At 40.3% G+C, this 23,262-nt stretch overlaps 1 protein-coding gene across 3 annotated transcripts in view; it reads left to right on the plus strand.

Annotated features, from left to right (window-relative positions):
• The window catches only part of DNA2 (DNA replication helicase/nuclease 2), a 61,129-nt gene extending 38,400 nt beyond the window's left edge, over positions 1-22,729 (plus strand). For all 3 annotated transcript variants that reach the window (XM_053586390.1, XM_053586392.1, XM_053586393.1), the window contains 12 exons: positions 488-718; positions 5,916-6,032; positions 6,112-6,221; positions 7,035-7,144; positions 8,015-8,239; positions 10,074-10,267; positions 10,363-10,452; positions 10,538-10,742; positions 16,188-16,277; positions 17,305-17,487; positions 18,941-19,087; positions 20,695-22,729. In XM_053586390.1, coding sequence (XP_053442365.1) covers positions 488-718; positions 5,916-6,032; positions 6,112-6,221; positions 7,035-7,144; positions 8,015-8,239; positions 10,074-10,267; positions 10,363-10,452; positions 10,538-10,742; positions 16,188-16,277; positions 17,305-17,487; positions 18,941-19,087; positions 20,695-20,754 — 1,762 coding nt within the window. In that variant the 3' untranslated portion in view covers positions 20,755-22,729. The remainder of the gene's footprint in view (positions 1-487; positions 719-5,915; positions 6,033-6,111; positions 6,222-7,034; positions 7,145-8,014; positions 8,240-10,073; positions 10,268-10,362; positions 10,453-10,537; positions 10,743-16,187; positions 16,278-17,304; positions 17,488-18,940; positions 19,088-20,694) is intronic.
• Positions 22,730-23,262: the final 533 nt, after the last annotated feature.

Consider the following 23,262-nt stretch of genomic DNA (forward strand, 5'->3'; position numbering starts at 1 on the left):
TTGCAGTTTGGCCGGGGCCGGGTTTGAACCCGCCACCCTCGGTATATGGGGCCGGCGCCTTACCGACTGAGCCACAGGCGCTGCCCGATATTCAGACTTTCTAAAGGTCCACCTCATTGTCCTTGTAGAACCCTTTTTTTAATAAGTTACTTGTAATGTTAGAATTTTGTATATCTTTGTATAATACTTTTGTAACATACAGTTTAGTTGCTTTGGTTACATTTTTTTTTTTGCAGTTTTTGGCTGGGGCTGGGTTTTGAACCCGCCACCTCTGGCATATGGGGCCAGCACCCTACTCCTTTGAGCCACAGGTGTCGCCCCATTACATTTTTTTTTCTTTCACTTCATTATAGATTATGGAAAATGTAAAAATGACAGCGTCAATATTAGTTGTTAGGGATCAGATGGACAATTGGGGAAAAATTCAAACACAGTACCTACCCATGTGAGATAACTGGAAGTTTTCTCTCTTTGTCCTTCTTCTTAGGGAAGAGAGTGGCAACTGCGTTGGAAACCTGATTAGAACAAAAAATGTAAAGGCAGTTGGTAATGGACAATATTTACATAATTTCCAACGTAAAAATGGTTCCATGCCTGTCACAAATCTAATGGCAGGTGACAGAATTATTTTAAGTGGAGAAGAGAGAACACTGTTTGCTTTGTCCAGGGGATATGTGAAGGGGATTAACATGACGACAGTAACCTGTTTATTAGACAGGTAAGGAAACATTACATCTTCTGGTAACAGCTACAGTCTATCCGTTTAAAGTATATAATGCGGTGGCTTTTAGTATATCCACAGAGGTGTGCGGCCATCACCACAATCAATTGTAGAGTGTTTTCATCACCCCGAAAAGAAACCCTGGATCCCTTAGCAGTTATTTCTCATTTCTCTCTGATTCCCTGAGCCCCAGACAACTACTAATTTACTTTTTGTTTCTGTAGATTTAGTTATTCTATATGTTTTGTGTATATAAACGGAATCATAATAATGTGGTCTTTGATGATTTGCTTTTTTTTTTTACCTAGCATAGTGTTTCTGAGGATAGCACATATCAGTACTTTGTTCCTTTTTTTTTAAGTTGAGGTAAAATGAAATTGATCATTAATCATTTTAACATGTATGTGTATAATTCGGTGACATTTAGTACACAATGGCCTCAATTTAAACACTTACATTAGGTTGAAAAACCATGTATGTGTCTATACTCAATACCATAAATTTAGTATAATACTGTGAATTTTAGCATTGTCGGTATTGCATAATTATTACTTCGTATTTTTTTAGAGAGAGGGTCTCGTTCTGTCATCCACGCTGGAGTGCAGTGGTGCTATCACAGCTCACTGTAGCTTGAACTACCGTGAGGCAAGCAAGCAATTCTCCCACCTCAGCCTCCCAAGTAGCTGGGACTACGGGCACTATGTTGAGTAGGCTGGTCTTGAACTCAGCCCTCAAGTGATCTTCCCGCCTTGGTATCCCAAAGTGTTGGGATTATAGGCATGAGCCACTTCACCTGGCCAGCGATCACTTCTGTTTAGGTCTAAGACACTTTGATCACCCCCAGAAAGGAAAACCCATTCCTACTAAGCAGTCATTTCCCAGTCTTTTCTTTCCTTAAGCCCCTAGTAATGACTAATCTGGTTTCTGTTTCTATGGATTTTATCTGTTCTTGGTATAAGTGGAACTGTACGATATGTGACCGTTTGTGTCTGGCTTCCTTCATTTACCCTCGTATTCACAAGGTTCACCCACATTTCAGCATATATCGTACTTCTTTTCTTGTGGCTGATGATTGTATACCCGTTGTATGAGTAGATCATATTTTGTTCATCCATCATCAGCTGATGCGCATTCAAGTTGTTTCTACTTTTTTGATGTTTGAATAATATTGCTGTGAACATTCACATACAGATTTTTATGTGGACATATTTTCATTTTCCTGTGTGGTTACCTAGGTATGGGGTAGCCGGGTCATGTGCTTATTTTGTGTTTTATTCTTTGGGAGAACTACCAAATTGCTAAACTTTTGTTTAATATATTATGTTCCATGGTACTAATGTGGACATAATCGTACATGATTCTCACAACTACATGTATGGCAGGCAGGATAGATACTATTCTGTATTAGCTATAAGCTTAGTACTAGGCACTCATTACTTTATTTCTTTATTTTTGAGATAGAGTCTTACTTTCTCGCCCCCGGTTGAGTACCTTGGTATCATAGCTCACAGCAACCTCAAACTCTTGGTCTCAGACGATTCTCTTGCCTCAGCCTCCTGAGTAGCTGGGACTACAGGTGCCTGCCACAATGCCCAGCTATTTTTAGCTCAGGCTGGTCTTGAACTCATTAGCTCACGTGATCCACCTTCCTTAGCCTCCATAGTGCTGGGATTACAGGCCTACTTTATTTCTTTTTTAAAAAGAGAAAATATTTTTCAATTTATGTTAGAATAGTTGATAGGAAAATCTGGCAGAGGCTCGGCACCTGTGGCTCAAGCCAATAAGGTGCCAGCCACATACATCTGAGCTGGTGGATTCGAATCCAGCCCGGCCCGCCAGACAACAATGATGGCAGCAACCAAAAAATAGCCAGGCGTTGTGGTGAGTGCCTGTAGTGCTAGCTACTTGGGAGGCGGAGGCAGGAGAATCGCTTGAGCCCAAGACTTGGAGGTTGCTGTGAGCTGTGATGCCACAGCACTCTACCCAGGGCAACAGCTTGAGGCTCTGTCTCAAAAAAAAATAAAAATAAAAAAAAATAAAGCCACTAGGGTGGTGGCTTAAAAAAAAAAGAAAAGAAGGGCGGCGCCTGTGGCTCAGTCGGTAAGGCGCTGGCCCCATATACCGAGGGTGGCGGGTTCAAACCCGGCCCCGGCCAAACTGCAACCAAAAAATAGCTGGGCGGGGCGTTGTGGCGGACGCCTGTAGTCCCAGCTACTTGGGAGGCTGAGGCAAGAGAATCGCTTAAGCCCAGGAGCTGGAGGTTGCTGTGAGCTGTGTGAGGCCATGGCACTCTACCGAGGGCCATAAAGTGAGACTCTGTCTCTACAAAAAAAAAAGAAAAGAAAATCTAGCAGAGACTAATGTCTATATTCCTTCTTTCATATTCAGCTAGGCTGTATTTCCTTGTAGGTATGCATCGCCTTTGTTTTTTTGAGAGAGTCTCAAGCTGTCGCCTTGGGTTAGAGTGCTGTAGCATCATAGCTCACAGCAACCTCGAACTCTTGGGCTTAAGCGATTCTCTTGCCTCAGCCTTCCAAGTAGCTGGGAATACAACCTCGAACTCTTGGGCTTAAGCGATTCTCTTGCCTCAGCCTTCCAAGTAACTGGGAATACAGGCACCCCCCACAATGCCTGGCCATTTTTTTTGGTGTTGTTGCAATTGTCTTTGTTGTTTAGCTGGTCCAGGCCGGGTTTGAACCCACCAACCTTTGTATATATGGCCGACGCCGTAACCACTGTGCTACGGGCACCTCCCTGCCTCACCATTTTCTTTTTCAATTCATTTTACAGTGGCACCAAAGATAGCCAACTTACTTTTCTTTTTCTTTCTTTATTTTTTTTTTGCAGTTTTTGGGCTGGGGCTGTGTTTGAACCCGCCACCCCCGGTATATGGGGCTGGTGCTCTACTCCTTGAGCCACAGGCGTCACCCACCATTTTTTAATATATGGAGGTCAGCAATTGGTACTCAGTGACCATATTGGTGAGTCTGAGTAACCATAATGGAAATGCCTGGACTTGTTCCCTACCAACTAGTAATCCTAATTGAGCCACAGTAACACTAGTCTGGGATTCATGATATATGTGAGATTATGAGCCTCAGTATTCCTGTCATCTGTTAGCATTCCCTGCAGTCCCTTTCAGTATTTATTTAGTGCCCAGCATATATTAGGTACTTTGCAAGTCCTTGAGGAATTTGTTGATCTTGCGGGTAGACACATACACATATTTTCAATCTGATATGATGGGTTCAAATCATTGATGGGCACACAAAGGACAGGCATTTTAACCCAAGTTCAGGAAGCTCAGGGAGGGCTTTTTGAAAGAGCAGATTCTGGATCTTCATCCTGTGGGTTAATGAATTAGCCTTGGGAAGCAGTGTGAGAAGAGCATACCAGATCAAGTGAACCTGCTGTGTAGAGGCACGGTGTGATACAGTAATATGACACGGAACATTCAGGAAAGTGCAGGGTAATTAAGTATTTCTGGAATGTAAAATATAAGGATGGGAGTGATCAGAGAGGTCTGTCGCAGAAGGTCTTATGTGCCATGTTAGATTTTTTTTTTTCTTTTTTTTGAGACAGGGTCTCAAGCTTCACCCTGGGTAGAGTGCCGTGGTATCACAGCTCACGGCAACCTCCAACTCTTGGGGTCAAGCGATCCTCTTGCCTCAGTTTTTTTGTTTTTAGTAAAGACATGGTCTCTCCTTTTTGCTTAGGCTGGTCTTCAACTCCTGAGCTCAAGGAATCCACCCACATTGACCTCCCAGAGTGCTAGGATTACAGGCATGAGCCACCGCTCCTGGCCTATTAAAGGGTTTTAACGGAAGAATGTATAGTAATTGGAGTTGTATTTTTTCTGTGGATGCATTGTGAAGAATTGAGTTATTTAAGGGAGGAAAAACTGGAAGCAGAGGATAAAAAGCTGTTGTAGGCTTGATGCCTGTAGCTCAGTGGTTAGGGCACTGGTCACATACACTAGGGCTGGTGAGTTTGAATCCTAACTGGGCCTGCTAAGCAACAATGACAACTCCAAAAAAAAAAAAAAAAAAATAGGGCGGTGCCTGTGGCTCAAGGAGGCCGCCAGTCCCATATGCCAGGGGTGGCGGGTTCAAACCCAGCCCCGGCCAAAAAAAAAAAAAAATGGGCATTGTGGCGGGTGCCTGTAGTCCCAGCTACTTGGGTAGTGCCCTGGCCCCATATACCGAGGGTGGCGGGCTTGAACCTGTCCCTGGCCAAACTGCAACAAAAAATAGCTGAGCGTGTGGCAGGTGCCTGTAGTCAGAGCTACTTGGGAGGCTGAGGCAAGAGAATCGCCTAAGCCTAAGAGTTGGAAGTTGCTGTGAGCTGTGACATCACAGCTCTCTACAGAGGGTGACAGGGTGAGACTTTGTCTCAAAAAAAAAAAAAAAGCTGTTGTAGTGGCTCAGGTTAGAGGCAATTGAGGCAAGGTAGTGTTGGCAGAGAGGACAGAATGACTTTGGTAAGTATTTAGAAAGTTGAATTAGCTGGTATTTAGATACTGATTGGATGTGTGGGTTGGGAAGGTGAAAAAGAAGGACGGATAAGACAACAGTGTAGATTCTGAAGCTTAGATGAGGAACCACCTGGGAAAGGAGTGTGATGTCGGGTCTAAAGATGGGGATTTAGAGCTACTTGAGGGCCTGGACTATAGAGTAAAGAAGAGCAGACCAGTGGGCCAGGAGAGGGACTAGGGAACACAAGGGAAGATAAAGGAGGGGAGAAGGCAATAGGGAAGAGACCTGTACTGCAGGCTGGAGGCAGGAGGAGTGGAGGAGCCACATGCTCAGGCTCCCTCTAGGAGCGGTGAGTTCATGTTGGATTACAAGGTCAAGTGAATTTTCAGTGAATGTTGCTGTTCCTGATTATTAATTGCTTTGATTTTGGTGTCTTGTACCCTCTCCTTCCCTTTTTCCCTGCCAAGCCAGGGCCTCATGCTTTGTCTTATATTGGCAAGTGTGATGAGGGGCATTTTAATAGCTATTCTGGCCCATTTCCTCTTTTTTTTTTTTATTGAATCATAGCTGTGTACATTGATATGATCATGGGGCATCATTCACTAGCTTCACAGACCGTTTACCAAGTTTCACATATACCCTTCCATTTCCTCTTTATATTCCTCATACAGACTGTAAGAAGTGAAAAGCATTCATGTATATTTGTTCTGCTGTTATAGGAATTTGTCGATACTCCCAGAATCAACTTTGCTCAGATTGGACCAGGAAGAGAAGAACTGTGATATAGACACTCCATTAGGGAATCTTTCTAAATTGATGGAAAACACAAATGTCAGGTTCGTAACAGTCAATGAATCTGAATTTCTCCCCACTTTTCTACAGAATGTTACTAAAAGTATTTTTTTTCCTTTTCAGCAAAAAGCTTCGAGATTTAATCATTGACTTCCAAGAACCACAGTTTGTACCCTATCTCAGTTCTGTTCTTCCACATGATGCAAAAGATACTGTTGCCTGTATTCTAAAGGGTATGCTATAGTCAGCATCTCAGCTTTAATTAATTTTTCTTGGTTCTATTTAATTTAAACTATACTATAGTCCTTTTTTTATACATTTATTTATTTATATTTTTATTTATTTACTTTTTTTGAGACAGAGTCTCACTTTGTTGTTCTTGTTAGAGTGCCATGGCATCACAACTCACAGCAACCTCAAACTCTTGGGCTGAAGTGATTCTCTTGCCTCAACATGCCGAGTAGCTGTGACTCTAGGCGCCTGCCTCAATGCCCTGCTATTTTTAGAGACGGGGGTCTCACTCTGGCTCAGGCTGGTCTTGAACCCATGAGCTCAGGCAATCCACCTGCTTCAGCCTCCTAGAGTATAGTCTATATCTTAATATTGGTTAGACTTTGCAATTACAATGTTCTGATCAGGACTCTTTGGAAGTATAATAGTTTTTATATATTATTTAATGTCATTGTGACTTTTTTTTTACTTTGAAAAGATGTAAGGCCAGGAGCAGTGGCTCATGGCTGAAATGTTAGTGCTCTCAGAGGCTGAGACGGGCAGATTGCTTGAGCTCAAGATTTTGAGACCAGCCTGAGCAAGAGTGAGACCTGTATCTACTAAAAATAGAAAAAGTAGCTAGGCATCCTGGCCAGCACCTATAGTCCCAGGTATTCAGGAGGCGGAGGCAAGAAGATCGCTGGAGCCCAAGAGTTTAAGGTTGCTGTGAGCTATGACACCACAGCACTCTATCAAGGTGTAGAGGGTGGCAAAAAAAAAAAAAGTTAATTTGTTCATTGAAATTGTCTTTCCTGTCATTTTTAATTTAAATGTAGGTTTGAATAAGCCTCAGAGACAAGCAATGAAAAAGGTACTTCTTTCAAAAGACTACACACTCATCGTTGGCATGCCTGGAACAGGAAAAACAACTACAATATGTACTCTTGTAAGGTTATTATTCTTTTGCTTAGAAACTAAATATTTACATCAGCTTCTCTGAAATACAGAAATCAATCTAGAGGATGTGACATCAAAAGGGCTGAATTTTAATTGAAAATGTCTTTATTTCAGAGTAACTTTGTAGAATGATGTGAAAATTCAAAACTGAATCATAGGGCAGTGCCTGTAGCTCAGTGAGTAGGGTGCCGCCCCATATACCGAGGATGGTGGGTTCAAACCCAGCCCTGGCCAACTGCAACAAAAAAAAATAGCCAGGTGTTATAGCGGGTGCCTGTGGTCCCAGCTACTCGGGAGGCTGAGGCAAGAGAATCATCTAAGCCCAAGAGCTGGAGGTTGCTGTGAGCTGTGATGCCATGACACTCTACCATGGGCGACAAAGTGAGACTGTCTCTAAAAAAAAAAAACTGAATCATAAATAGTTGTTGTCATGTTATAGATTTCTTGCATTCAGATTTTTAAAGGCCTTTTTCTGTAAATGGTATGTGATATATATATCACTGTTTTCCTTTCCTTTTAAAAATGATAAATTATTCAGAGATGGTTTCAATAGATTTTTTTCATGTCAGTAAATTTCTAAGTAGTCTTAGAATAATCATAATGATCATGGCAGCAAATACTTACTGATAGTGTGTACCAGACAGTATTAGAAGTTTACATGCATTCAATTTTATTATCAGTTAAACGTCTTTAATAATATACCATCTATATTTTGTAACATATTTTGGCTTTATAATTTTAAAAAAAGTTACTGGCTCAGCTCTTAAGTGTGCTTTCTAATGTTTGGAAAATGTAAGCATGTTAAAAATTACCTGGAATTAAAAGTAATGCTGTTTTTCTTTATCTTATCCATTATTAGGTAAGAATTCTTTATGCCTGTGGTTTTAGTGTTTTGTTGACGAGCTATACACACTCTGCTGTTGACAATATTCTGTTGAAGTTAGCTAAGTTTAAAATAGGATTTTTGCGTTTGGGTCAGACGCAGAAGGTTCATCCAGATATCCAGAAATTTACAGAGGAAGAAATTTGCAGATCAAAGTCGATTAAATCCTTAGCTCTTCTAGAAGAACTGTATAATAGTCAAGTAAGTACAATTATTGTATAATAACATGTATAATAATTTTTGTAGCCAAAATAAGAGGAGAAACGATACTCCAGGAAATTTATTCACATCGACTAGACTGCCCCTGATTAACTTATATCTACAATAGAACTAATTCATTAAGTTATAGTTTAATGTTTCCTTCTGAACTAAAATGAGGTTTTTGGTTTATTATTCCTTCTTCTAGCATGAGATGTCCTAGAAAACTACTAATAATTAGGATATTTTAGTGAATTTGAATCAGAAGCAACAATACTTAACAGTCTTAAAAAAATAAACACTCTTATGATAAGTATTTCTAGGCTTTTATATGGAATCTAATTCTTATTTTATTTTTGTTTAATGTCTATTTTTACTGTAAATCTTAACTGATTGTTTTTAAGAGACAATGTTATGTTATCTCTATGTTGCCTAGGCTGGCCTTGAACTCCCAGGGTCAAGTGAGTCTCCTGCCTCAACTTCCCAAGTAGCTAGGACTGCAGGCGTGTGCCACAGTGCACAGCTAACTTAACTGAGACGTCTGTCTTTAAAATTTTACTTAAATCAGATTTAATAGGCTGTTCTTAAAATTTTTTATCTAATAATATGTTTTTGTCTAATGTCTATACCAATTGTTGATAAATTTTGAAGTGGGTAAGATGTATTTCTGGTCAACTTTTTGTTTGTTTCTTTGTTTTTTTTTACTGTATCCAAGTTTTCTTGTAAAGTCTTGTTGACTTTTTAATTAAACTTTTTATTTTGAGATCATTATAGATCACATGCAGTTGTAAAAAATAATAGCAAGTTCCTGTGTATCTTTATCCAGTAACATCTGGTAAGTCTGTAGTACAAAATCACAACCAGGATATCGACATTGAAACGGTGTTCTATTACTACAAGATCCTCCAGGTTGTACTTTTATAGTTGTACCCACTTCTCTCCTGCCTTGCCCTTAATGGCTGGCAACCACTAATTTGTTCTCCATTTCTATAACTTTGTCATTTGAAACTGTTTTATAAATTTAGTCATATAGTATGTAACCTTTTGGAGATTCACCCAGATTGTTGTAGGTACCAATGGTTTGTTCTTTATTCTTCTTTACTTGTTTTTTGTTTCCCATGTTAAACCAGTGTTCTTTTTTATTGCTGAGTATTGTTCCATAGTATGGATGTACTACAGTGTGTTTAGCCATTCATATCCATTAAAAATTTGGGTTGTTTCTAGTATTTATTCATTCATTCATTCCCTCCCTCTGTTCATCTGTTCCTCCCAGGAGGCTAAGATAGTAAGATCACTTGAACCCAGGATTTTGAGTACTACAGCTGGGCAACTCTAGTAAGACCCCCATCTCTAAGAAGAAAAATAATAATAAATCAACTGAACGTGTTTGTGCAATGCTAAAATGCTTAACAAAATGCTAGCAAACTAAATTCAGCAACATATTAAAAGAATTATATACCATGTCTATTTAAAAAAAAAAAAAATTAAAAGATAAAACAAATTTGGGTCAGCGCCTGTAGCTCAGTGGCTAGGACACCAGCCATATACACTGGAGCTGGCCGGTTCAAATTGAGCCTGGACCTGCCAAACACAATGACAACTGCAACCAAAAAATAAAAATATAGCTAGGGTTGTGACGGGCACCTGTAGTCCCAGTTATTTGGGAGGCTGAAGCAAGAGAATCGCTTGAGCCCAAGAGTTTGAGGTTGCTGTGAGCTGTGACCCCACAGCACTCTACCGAGGGTGACATAATAAAACTGTCTCAAAAATAAAAAAAAAAAAAAGATAAAAAATTTACATATTAAATAACTCATCTATTTTCTTTATTTATTTTTAGCTTATAGTTGCAACAACATGTATGGGAATAAACCATCCAATATTTTCCCGTAAAACTTTTGATTTCTGTATTGTGGATGAAGCTTCTCAAATTAGCCAACCAGTTTGTCTGGGACCACTTTTTTTTTGTCGGAGATTTGTGTTGGTGGGGGATCATCAGCAGCTTCCTCCCCTGGTGCTAAACCAAGAAGCAAGGTGGGTAGACATTCAGTGTTCATGTTCAACTGCATTCTTTTTAAGGGACAATTTCAGTATTTACATTGATAGGCTTGGATATGATTTGTTGACAGAGCTCTTGGCATGACTGAAAGCTTGTTCAAGAGGCTGGAGCAGAATAAGAATGCTGTTGTGCAGTTAACTGTGCAGTACAGAATGAACAGGTATTTGTAACATTGTTAGCTACAAATGACTTTTATATTTGTTTACATCTACAAAAACTAAAATTATTTTTTGTAATTTCCTTAGTAAAATTATGTCCTTAAGTAATAAGCTGACCTATGAGGGAAAGCTGGAGTGTGGATCAGAGAAAGTAGCTAATGCAGTGATAAACCTACCTAACTTTAAAGATGTGAAGCTGGAACTGGAATTCTATGCTGATTATTCTGATAATCCTTGGCTGATTAAAGTATTTGAGCCAAACAATCCTGTTTGTTTTCTTAATACGGACAAGGTAAAATTTTTTTCTTTGGTTTTTCTCTTTCTGTTGCATTATTTTGCATTTCTCAGTTTGCATTAGTGTATGATCTCTTAAAACTTAGCAGTTTGGCCTGACATGGTGGTTCACACCTCTAATCCTAGCACTCTGGGAGGCCAAGGTGGGTGGATTGCTTGAGCATGAATTCAACAACAGCCTGAGGAAAAGTGAGACCCTGTCTGTACTAAAAATGAGAAACTGAGGCCAGAGTATCACTTGAGACCAAGAGTTTGAGGTTGCTGTGAGCTATGATGCTGCGGTATTCTACCCAGGGTGACAAAGTCTCAAAAAAATAAATAAATAAATTTACCAGTTAAAAGACCAAACTAGTGTATGTATTTCTCTTACTTCAGCATAAAAGAGTCTTTTCTTTCTGTGGGCCCACTATCTTTGGAAGAGGTTTATTCTGGGTGTTGATATTTGTCAAAATTAACTTTTGAAGAAGGAAAGCCACAAAGTGAACTCAAGGGCATAATTATATTTCCTAGAAAAGAAATTGACTCTGATGCTATCAAAGAGCTAGATTTACAAGTAGACATAAGATATAGTAAATTGCTATGCTTTTAAAGACTTTTTAAAATAGGCTTTATTTTTTACAGCAGTTTTAGGTTTACAGCAAATTTAAGTGGAAAGTACTGAGATTTGCTATGCAAATCTTTTTTTTTTTTTTTTTGTAGAGACAGAGTCTCACTTTATCACCCTTGGTAGAGTGCCGTGGCGTCACACAGCTCACAGCAACCTCCAACTCCTAGGCTTAGGCGATTCTCTTGCCTCAGCCTCCCAAGTAGCTGGGATTACAGGCGCCCGCCACAACGCCCGGCTATTTTTTTGTTGCAGTTTGGCCGGGGCCGGGTTTGAACCCACCACCCTCGGCATGTGGGGCCGGCGCCCTACCCGCTGAGCCACAGGCGCCGCCCTGCTATGCAAATCTTGTACCTGCATGCACTCTTGTACCTGCATTTGCACATAAAGACCTTTTTTTAAAATTTTTAATTTTTATTACTCAAAAAACTTCATTTTTTTTTTTTTTGTTCTTTTGTTTTGCTTTTGCATTTTTTTAACTGAGGCTGGGTTTGAACCCACCACCTCCAGTATATGGGGCCAGCACCATACCCCTTTGAGCCACAGGCACCGCCCCCAAAAAGCTTCATTTTCTTATTGAGTTTTCTGACTCTGTGCTTCTGCCTTCAACACTTTCACAAGGATTTTCTGCTCCTCAATAGGGAAAGCATGCTTGATCTTGTCACAAGCACATTTCACACATGGAACCACCATAGGCCCTGCTGACATTTTTTTTTGTTTGTTTTAGACAACCTCATAAGAACTTTAGGTCTCACAGTGCTGACCCCTACTGGGCACCCGCCACATGCAAATTTTATTTCTTTCCCAACCTTCTTGGTATAAAGGTAAATAATTCTATTACCAGGGGTTCAGGACTGTGGGTCACAACCCACAGGAACTATACTAAAGGGTTGTGGTATTAGGAAGGTTGAGAACCACTGTGTTAGAGGCTGTATTGTAGGAAAGCCTACAATGGTATGTCAAATGCTGCACCATTCTAAGTGCCGCTAGACAGTGACCCTGGAAGAGGAAAAAGGAAATTTCTTTTTTTTTTTTTCGCCGTTTTTGACCGGAGCCGGGTTTGAACCCACCACCTCCACTATATGGGGCTGGTGCTCTACTCCTTTGAGCCACAGGTGGTGCCTGGAACTTTCTTTTTTTTTTTTTTTTTGTAGAGACAGAGTCTCACTTTACTGCCCTCGGTAGAGTGCCATGACGTCACTGGACTCACAGCAACCTCAAGCTCTTGGGCTTATGCGATTCTCTTGCCTCAGCCTCCCGAGCAGCTGGGACTACAGGCACCCGCCACAGTGCCCGGCTATTTTTTGGTTGCAGTTGGGCTGGGGCTGGGTTTGAACCCACCACCCTCCGTATATGGGGCTGGCACCCTACTCACTGAGCCACAGGCGCCGCCCTGCCTGGAACTTTCTTTATTTTTTTTTTTGAGATAGAGTCTTACTGTGTTGTTCTGGATAGAGTATCATGTGTCTTTGGCATCGTAGCTCATAGCAACCTTGAACTCTTGGGCTTGAGCAATTCTCTTGCCTCAGCCTCCAGAGTAGCTGGCATTATAGGCTTGTGCCAGTACACTTGGCTAGTTTTTCTATTTGTAGTAGAGGCCAGGTCTTACTCTTGCTCAGGCTGGTTTCAAACTCCTGAGCTCAAGGAATCCACCTGCCTCCGCCTCCTACAGTGCTAGGATTATAGGTATAAGCCACCCCACCTGGCTTGCATATAATGATCTTTCTATAATCCTGTCATTAAACAAAAATCTTAATCATTAAATGGGGTCTTTAAATGACTTGATTCTTATTTCTTGGAACTAAGAATGAAGTTTTGACCCTATATTCCCATAGTTTGCTTTATTTATATAGTACTTCTCAACATTTGAACTTATATAAGTTCAAATAAAAATATAGCAACCAGGCTTGGCACCTGTAAAACAGTAGTTAGGGTGCTAGCCACATACACCGAGGGTGGCGGGTTCGAATCCGGCCCGGGCCAGCTAAACAACAATGATAACTGCAACAAAAGATAGCCGGGTGTTGTGGCGAGTGCCTGTAGTCTCAGCTACTTGGGAGGCTGAGGCAAGAAAATTGCTGAGCCCAAGAATTTGAGGTTGCTGTGAGCTGTGATGTCACAGCACTCTGCCGAGGGTGACATAATGAGAGTCTATCTCAAAAAAAAAGACTTAGTGCCTGTGGCTCTAACAGCTAAGGTCATACCCACATACACCTGAGCTTCTGGGTTCGAATCCAGCCCAGGCCCGCCAAACAGCAATGACGCTGCATCCAAAAAAATAGCCGGGCATTGTGGTGGGTGCCTGTAGTCCCAGCTACTTGGGAGATAGAGGCAGAATCGCTTGAGACCAGTAGTTGGAGGTTGCTGTGAGCTGTGATGTCATGGCCCTCTACCCAGGGCGACACCTTGAAGCTCTGTCACAAAAACAACAACAACAAAATATACATATATATATATTTTTATATATAATATATACATGTATATCTGTATATACATGCCCGTGGCTCAGTGAGTAGGGTGCTGGCCCTTTATACCAAGGAGGATGGTGGGTTTGAACCCATCCCCAGCAAACTGCAACAAAAAAATAGCTCAACATTGTGGAGGGTGCCTGTAGTCCCAGCTACTAGGGAGGATGAGGCAAGAGAATCACCTAAGCCCAAGAGCTGGAGGTTGCTGTGAGCTGTGACATTACAGCACCCTACCAAGGGCAATAAAATTAGATAAAATGGAGACTGTCTCTAAATATATATAGCAACCAATTCTGTATGTGGAGATTACTTTAAAATAATTATACCATCTCCACTCTCACTGCTTTACTTGACTAGCCTAAAGTAAAATAAAATAATTGCAGTGTTTCTTAAGTTGGATGGGACCAGCTGGTTGTTAAAAACCCAGGCTTGCTGGTGGGATTGCTGCTGGGTGCATGGCTCACACCGGTAATCCTAACACTCTGGGAGGCTGAGCTCACAATTTTGAGACCAGTCTGAGGAAGAGTTAGACCTCGTCTCAAAAAATAGTGGAGTGTTTTGGCGAGTGCTTATAGTCCCAGCTACTTGGGAAGCTGAGACAAGAGAATTGCTTGGGCCCAAGAGTTTGAGGTTGCTATGAGATGTTGATGCCATGGCACTCTACTGAGGGCAACAAAGTGAGAAAAAGCTCGGGGTGGGGGCGGGGCTCGGCACCCATTGCACAGTGGTTACAGCGCCAGCCACATAGACTGAGGCTGGTGGGTTTGAACCTGACCCGGGCCAGCTAAATAGCAGTGTAACAAAAAATACCTGGGTATTTGGCAGGCGCCTGTAGTCCTAGCTACTTGGGAGGCTGAGGCAAAAGAATCGCTTAAGCCCAAGAGTTGGAGGTTGCTGTGAGGTATGATGCCGTGATACTCTACCAAGGGTGACTTAATGAGACTCTGTCTCAAAAAAAAAGGGGGAGGGGGAGGGGACTTGCTATATAACTGTAATAGAATTTTATCACTTAGATATTGCCCTTAGCAATTCAGGTTCAAGAATTTGATTTTATCTTAACACCTGGAGGCAGGCAGCTTCTGGGAAATGTATTCAGATAAACTGATTTCACAAATGACTACTTTTATAAACTATGATTTCAGTTTGTTTATTGTAATTTACAATTATTTACCTTACCAGTGATTGCTCAGATCCTTTATTTTTGCTACTTGAGTTTCCCCTTTTATAGCATCAGGATTTCAAATATGTATTAAAAATTATGAAGGTTGCTGGCCAGGTGCAGTGGTTCACATCTATAATCCTAGCACTGTAGAAGTTCGAGGTAAGGGGATAGAGAGGCTTAGGCTCAGGACTTCAAGACTAGCGTAAGAGTTCTAAAAATAATAGAAAACTTATTTGGGCATGGTGGCATGTGCCTGTAGTCCTAGCTATTTTGGAGGCTGAGGCAGGAGGATCATTTTAACCTAGGAGCTTGAGGTTGCAGGGAACTGTTATGACCCCACTGCTCTCTACCTGGGCAAAAGAGCAAGATTCCGTCTCAAAAAAAAAAAAAAGAAAGAAAGAAAGAAAAGAAAAAGTCAAGGTTGCTTAGGGATGATGTTGGACTAAAGTAGTCCTTGGACAGTTTTAGCAATCACAGTAGCAGCTTTATTTGCCTTGTTACTTCTATAAAGGGGGCAAGAAAATGTAAGAGCACAGACCACAGAGCCAGATCTAAATTTGAATTCTCATGCCACAGTTTACTGTGAAGGCTTGGGCAAGTTACTTATCTTTTCTTCTTTTGAGTCCTATAAAATGGGGATGACAAAGCAAAATACATGAAGCTCCCTGTGTGGTCAGCTTTCCTAGGTTATTATATTTTTAGCCCGAGCCATAGCATGTTTAAGGTGGCCTGGTTCTGTGTGGCTTTCTAAAAGTGACTAATATCACTCATTTTTTTATTCTTTCACTTTCAACTTTTAAGATGAAGATATTTTCATCTTTCTCTAAATCTGGTAGTATAGTCTCTATGGCTACCAGTGCACTTATAAAAAAGCTGGGTGGGGGTGGCGCCTGTGGCTCAGTGAGTAGGGCGCTGGCCCCATATACCGAGGGTGGGGGGTTCAAACCCAGCCCTGGCCAAACTGCAACAAAAAAATAGCCGGGTGTTGTGGCGGGCGCCTGTAGTCCCAGCTACTCGGGAGGCTGAGGCAAGAGAGTCATGTAAGCCCAAGAGCTGGAGGTTGCTGTGAGCCATGTGACGCCATGGCACTCTACCAAGGGTGGTAAAGTGAGACTCTGTCTCTACAAAAAAAAAAAAAGCTGGGTGGGGGGATGATTGTGTTAACTTTAGAGATTGTGTTATAAGCAGGCTACGTATTTTTTTACTTAGGTTCCAGCACCAGAACAAGTTGAAAAAAGTGGTGTGAGCAATATAACAGAAGCCAAACTCATAGTTTTCCTGACCTCAGTTTTTATTAAGGTAATTAAAAATTTTCAAGGTTGATAAATATTAAGGTGCAGAGTACTAGAATATTAGACTGTAAGAAACTTATGATCAGGCGTTAACTAACTTTTGTTTATTAAGATAAGGGAACTAAAGGCTGATTATTTTATTTTGAGAAAATTCACTTAAGACAAATACTTTTTTATAAGGGCATTTGGAATTTTCATTTATGATAACTTGGTAATGTCAAATAATTGTATCATCACTGTGGTATAGGCAGTGCCTGTAGCTCAGTTGGCGGGGCACTGGCCACATACACTGAGGGTGGCCGGTTTGAACCTGGCCCAGCCAGGTAAAAACAATAATGCAACTGCAACAACAACAAAATAGCTGGGTGCTGTGGTGGGCGCCTGTAGTCCCAGCTACTTGGGAGGCTGAGGCAAGAGAATCACTTAAGCCCAAGACTTTGGGGTTGCTGTGAGATGTGATGCCACGGCACTCTACTGAGGGCAACATAATGAGACTTTGTCTCAAAAAAAAAAAAAAAAAAAAAATATATATATATATATAATATATATATACTGTGCTATAGTCAGCTTAATTGGGGATTGGAAATGTTTCTATGTAAGGGATAGCAGAAAGTGAAATGTATTTGTGTATTTTTTTGGTGCGTGTGGTAGCACTGTTGTAGTGGCGTACAAACCATTCTGCCATGAACCTCTAAAAATCAAGGGAACACTATCTAAGGAATTATTACATTATGGGGAATATGGATGTAAATTTAGAGCTAATTCAATAATTGTATTTCATCTTTGAGATAGAAACATCTGCTATAGACTTTAGCTGGGCACATGGTATAAACATTTAATTTTAATAAAGTTTGGGAAAGGGCGGTGCCTGGGGCTCAAAGGAGCAGGGCGCTGGCCACATATACCAGAGGTGGCGGGTTCAAACCCAGCCCTGGCCAAAAACTGCAAAAAAAAAAAACTAAAAGTTTGGGAAAGATTTAATAACTTATAAAAATCAAGATTTTTCATTTTAAATTGTGTCCTTTTCTGTTTAGGCTGGATGCAGTCCCTCTGATATTGGCATCATTGCACCGTACAGGCAGCAATTAAAGATCATCAATGATTTATTGGCACATTCTTGTGTAGGGATGGTCGAAGTTAATACAGTAGACAAATACCAAGGAAGAGACAAAAGTATTATCCTAGTATCTTTTGTTAGAAGTAATAAGGATGGAACTGTGAGTTAATTATATTTGCTACTGATTCTTTTGGGGCATGTTTCTCTTTTTGTTTATTAAAATTGTGGTATGAGAAACCATAAAAGTTACCATCTTAACCATTTTCAAGTGTACAGTTTATAGTAGTGTTCGTATATTCACATTGTCATTCAGCACATCTCTAGACTTCTGTATTTCAGAAATCTAAAACTTTATACTACGTTACTCTCTCCCCCATTCCCTGTAACCAGCATTCTGTTATCATTGTGTTTTCTAAGAATTTGCTTACTCTCAGTACCTTGCATCAGTGGAATCATACTGTATTTGTCTTTTTGTGACTAGCTCATTTCACTTAGCATGTGACAGGAATTCCTTCCTTTTTAAAGCTGAATAATACTCCATTATCTATGTATACCCTGTTCTATTTATCCATTCATCCATCAGTGGACATTTGGGTACCTTGTGAAGCCTCTTGGCTGTTGTGTTTCAGATATTTTAAACATAAAGCCTTCCTTGTATTCTTTGAAATTTATAGGTAATTCCAGGTTTGGTTTGGTTTGGTTTTTTGCAGTTTTACCTCTCCTTAATTCATTTTTTCTCAACTATATAATATTATACAACCCTGTAGTTTTAAAGATATACATAATAAAAAGTCTCCTCCTTACTCCCTCATCTACTCAGTTCTTGCCTCATGGACAGTCACATTTTGGGGGTAACCTTTTAGATACTATTCTGGACTTGGCTTTTTTACTTAGTAGCATAGGTTGGAGATCTTTCCTTGTCAGTGCACGGGGGAGGTTTCATTCTCTTCCTGCAGTCCCATTATGTCAATATATTTAACCTTATCTCACTATTACAAGTTACCTAAATCTTACTATTTATCTTACTAAATATCTTACCTAAATCTCACTATTACAAGTTTTTATTGCTTTTATAATGATACAATGAGTGGAGATAGTGCCAGTTCTTTATTTTTTATTATGTGTATTTAACAATTTTAAATTGTGGCTGGGGTAGCATAACAAAATACTTTCAGTTGGCATTGTGGGAAAATTTTCCAATTGCCTAGAATTTTAAATGTGTTGATGAATCTTTTTTGTAATGATTTATGTTTCAAAAGTAGCAAAGTAGTTCAAGACATACGGTCTTTATTGTCGGAAAAAACTCAAATATATAAGAAAATGTGAGTAATTGGGCGGCACCTATGGCTCAGTCGGTAAGGCACCGACCTCATATACCGAGGGTGGCGGGTTCAAACCTGGCCCCGGCCAAACTGCAACCAAAAAATAGCCTGGCGCCTGTAGTCCCAGCTGCTCGGGAGGCTGAGGCAAGAGAATCGCTTAAGCCCAGGAGTTGGAGGTTGCTGTGAGCTGTGTGAGGCCACGGCACTCTACCGAGAGCCATAAAGTGAGACTCTGTCTCTACAAAAAAAAGAAAAGAAAATGTGAATAATTGAAAATTATATTTCTTACAGCTTGGTGAACTCTTGAAAGACTGGCGACGTCTTAATGTTGCTATAACCCGAGCCAAACATAAACTGATTCTCCTGGGGTGCGTGTCCTCACTGAACTGCTATCCTCCTTTGGAAAAGCTATTTTATCATTTAAACTCAGAAAAATTAATATCCTTTTTGTTCTGTCTATGATCACATTTGATGGCGCTACTGTGGGTACTTTATTTATATACTTATATAAATTAAATTTTGGTGTCTTGTGTTTCCACTAGCATATTTCAAAGATCTGATTCTACAAAAGAAAGAGAAAACAATTCACAGCAAGTAATATCAAACCAAAATGAAATAATGAGGGTGATAGGGAATGACAATTTGTGAAGTAAGAAAGGGAGAAAAAAGGACTTCCTCTGTTGGCCTAAAATGACCACATGTCGGAAAATTGGCTATTCCTTCTTGTGCCTCTCACACCAAATTTATAGGCTTTTTAAAAATCCAGGGCAAATGATTATATTAAAATGGAAATTTTTTTTTTTTTTTTTTTTTTTTCTAGAGACAGAGTCTCACTTTATGGCCCTCGGTAGAGTGCCATAGCATAACACAGCTCACAGCAACCTCCAACTCCTGGGCTTAAGCGATTCTCTTGCCTCAGCCTCCGGAGTAGCTGGGACTACAGGCGCCCGCCACAACGCCCGGCTATTTTTTTTTTTTTTTTTTTTTGGTTGCAGTTCAGCCGAGGCCGGGTTTGAACCCGCCACCCTCGGTATATGGGGCCGGTGCCCTACCGACTGAGCCACAGGCGCCGCCCTGAAATGGAAAATTTTTATTTCTTACTGTATAGATCATTTTAAAAACAGATGATTTTTTTTTCTTTGAAACAGATGATTTTTTAAAACACTTATATGAGCTAGCTGTGGTGGCCCATGCCTATAATCCTAGCTCTCTGGGAGGCTGAGGAGGGTGGATTGCTTGAGCTCAGAAGTTGGAGACCAGCTTGAGCAAGAGTGAGGCCCCATCTCTACCCTGTATCCCCGAAAATAAGACCTCCTCCGAAAATAAGACCTACTCACAGTAAAGATAAGATGTCCCCTGAAAATAAGACCTAGTGCATCTTTGGGAGCACACCTTAAAATAAGACACTGTCTTATTTTCAGGGAAACAGGGTACTAAAAACAGAAAACTAGCTGGGTATTGTGGCAGGTGTTTGTAGTTCCAGCTACTCAGGAGGCTGAGGCAAGAGGATCACTTGAGCCCAAGAGACTGAGGTTGTTGTGAGCTCTGATGCCATAGCACTCTTATCTAGGGTGACAAAGACTCTCTCAAAAGCGAAAACAAAACAGGCGCCAGCCACATACACCAAAGGTGACAGGTTCAAGCCCAGCCTGGGCCTCCCAAACAGCAGTGACAACTACAGCCAAAAAATAGCTGGGCATTGTGGTGGGCGCCTGTAGTCCCAGCTGTTGGGGGGCTGAGGCAGGAGAATCGCTTGAGCCCAAAGAGTTTGAGATTGCTGTGAGCTATGATGTCACAGCACTCTACTGAGGGCAACATAGTGAGACTCTGTCTCAAAAAAAAAAAAAAACTTATACGAAGGTCTTAGGCTAAGATACATAAGCTTATTGCTTAAGTACATAACTGTCCACAGAATGCCTTAAAAATCTTAATATATATTTTTTGCAGTCCTATAAACCAAATTATAAAATGTTAAAAAATAATGTCATAAATATTGCTGTGTAATTCCATACTGTGTTACATATATCTTCCTTCATTTATTTTACATCATTGATCTTCCGTCAAGAGAACATGAAAGTCTTTGTTACATATTGGGTGATTTTTAGACAGGATAAAACATTATTTTCCGATTTTTCTTACTCCGGGGTCAGGCGCACGTTTGAATAGAAGTAGAGCTCCCCTTGGAATGCTCAGCTCAAAGGACCTTACTGCTGGTAGGGTGGGACGAAATACGTCCCTCTGCGAAGCCAATATGGAAGTGATGTTCCAGCATTTCATAACCTTTCCTGAGGAATTCAACTGCCTACCAGGGTGAACACAGATTATCCTAATGACGATATGTTCCTCTATCTTGGAGAGCATCTTCTTTCTGAATACCATTGGGAAGGCTTTGGAGTTGAGAGCTTTGCTTTTCCCCAGGTACTGTTACCAGAAACCTGCTTGTTGGCACAAAGGTCTAGCATTTTGTCTGGAACCCAAGAATAGATCTGAGAGGGAAGCTTAGCCCTCTTCAACCCTACTCTGAAATTAGAGGTCTGAGGAAAGAACAAGGTGCATATAAATGCTAAACAAGCACTGGCTTTTGACATAAGCAGCAGTAAGACAATTGCAAGTCATCAACACCAGACTTCCTCACTACAGCTTTAATTGGGCAACAGACTGATCTAACAATATTCCTCCTGAGAGACCAGCTATGGACTGCTATACATTTGAGTGTCTTCATGCCTCTGATTTACCTTCTGGAACCTAGTTGTAATACATTTCAACATTCATTTCCACCCCTGAGTATGGATTACATGTGATACGCAGGAATAAATCTCCATTCCTACGTTTATAGATCCTCATTTTTCAAGTGGATAACTTAAAAGACCATCAGAAATGGAATTCTCTAAGTATTTTATTGTGCAACCTAGCTTTTTGAGCTAGTATACAATAGTTATAGTCTATTACATAATAAAGTTGCTTTTTTTGAAAAAACAAAACAAAACATTATTTTCCTTGCCTTTTCATACTAGTATTCACACTAGCTAGTGTCTGCTGTTTGTATTTTGGGTTTGCTGTAAAAGTAGTGCCTTGTTAGACCATGAAGATAACTTTTTATCTAAAGGATATGAAATGAAGTGAATGTACTCTGGTCAGAGTTTGTTCTTTGTTTTTAATTTTTTTGGTATAATCTTGTTAAATGTAGAATTCTGTCGACACACAAAATTGAACACAGTATCTTTTTTTAAGTACAGGAGTACTGCAAACTGAAAAGTCTAAATTTATAGGTGCTATACATGTATTTTTGAATGACCTAGAAAAAGTTTGATAAATTTTTTTACCAGCTTTAAAGGTAGATTAACTTTTGGGTCTGAGCTTATCTCTTAAGTCTAAAAATTTAGGTTTCATTTGATTTTGTAGATATTATAAAATGAACTTTATTTGAAAGACTAGACAAAGAGTTGCTTTGTTTTCATCATTTAATTATGTTCTTGTGATGATGAGAACATATATAGGATTCTTTTTTGTATTTTAAGGTTCCTAATCCACAGGTCTTTTTTTTTTCCTGAGTTTGCTTTTTTTCCTGGTATTGGATGCATTTTCCTGTTAAACCTAGTCTTTTAAATTATGATGTGAATTGATCACTTGCAGTTAATTGCGTATCTTCCCTATCACCTTTTTTTTTTTTTTGGTTTTTGGCCAGGGCTGGGTTTGAACTCGCCACCTCCAGCATATGGGACTGGCGCCCTACTCCTTGAGCCACAGGTGCCGCCTGCTATCACCCTTTTTTATTTTCAGTATTCTGGAGTAGAGTTTAATATAAAAGAAAATAATTCTTACCCTTATGTTGAAAAGAAACTTTGTTTTCTGAATTAAAAAGGCATATCCCTATTTTCACCTATGTTTGTATGCCCCTACATTTGGGGCATTATTCAGTTTTCCCTTTTTGTGTAAAGATTTTTTTTTTTTTTTTTTTGCAGTTTTTGGCCAGGGCTGGGTTTGAACCCACCACTTCTGGCATATGGGGCCAGCGCCTTTCTCTGTTGAGCCACAGGTGCCACCTAGTGTAAAGATGTTTTATAAAACAAAATTGCCCTAGTGATTATTTATATGGTGACAGATTTTTAACCTCAGTCTAGCCATCTCTGCGGGGGGTGATGGTGGTAGGAATCTTTCATTTTTGTGGAAGACTTTTTTTAATGGATATTAAATAATGTTAATTTTTTGGCTTCTACCTCATTTTTTTAAATTATTAAATTTTTTATTTAATAAATTGGTTTCTACTGATGGATCTTACTGTGTCAGTTATTAATATTAAATAATGAAGTTCAGGGTTGTCTGCCTTTTTTTTTTTTGTAGAGACAGAGTCTCACTTTATGGCCCTTGGTAGAGTGCCGTGGCCTCACACAGCTCACAGCAACCTCCAACTCCAGGGCTTAAGTGATTCTCTTGCCTTAGCCTCCCGAGTAGCTGGGACTTCCGGCGCCCGCCACAACGCCCGGCTATTTTTTGGTTGCAGTTTGGCCGGGGCCAGGTTTGAACCCGTCACCCTCAGTATATGGGGCCGGCGCCTTACCGACTGAGCCACAGGCGCCGCCCATGTCTGCTTTTTTTTTCTAGTAGTGATAAGT

This window comes from Nycticebus coucang, chromosome 3, assembly GCF_027406575.1.
Source record: "Nycticebus coucang isolate mNycCou1 chromosome 3, mNycCou1.pri, whole genome shotgun sequence".
Classification (NCBI taxonomy): Eukaryota; Metazoa; Chordata; class Mammalia; order Primates; family Lorisidae; genus Nycticebus; species Nycticebus coucang.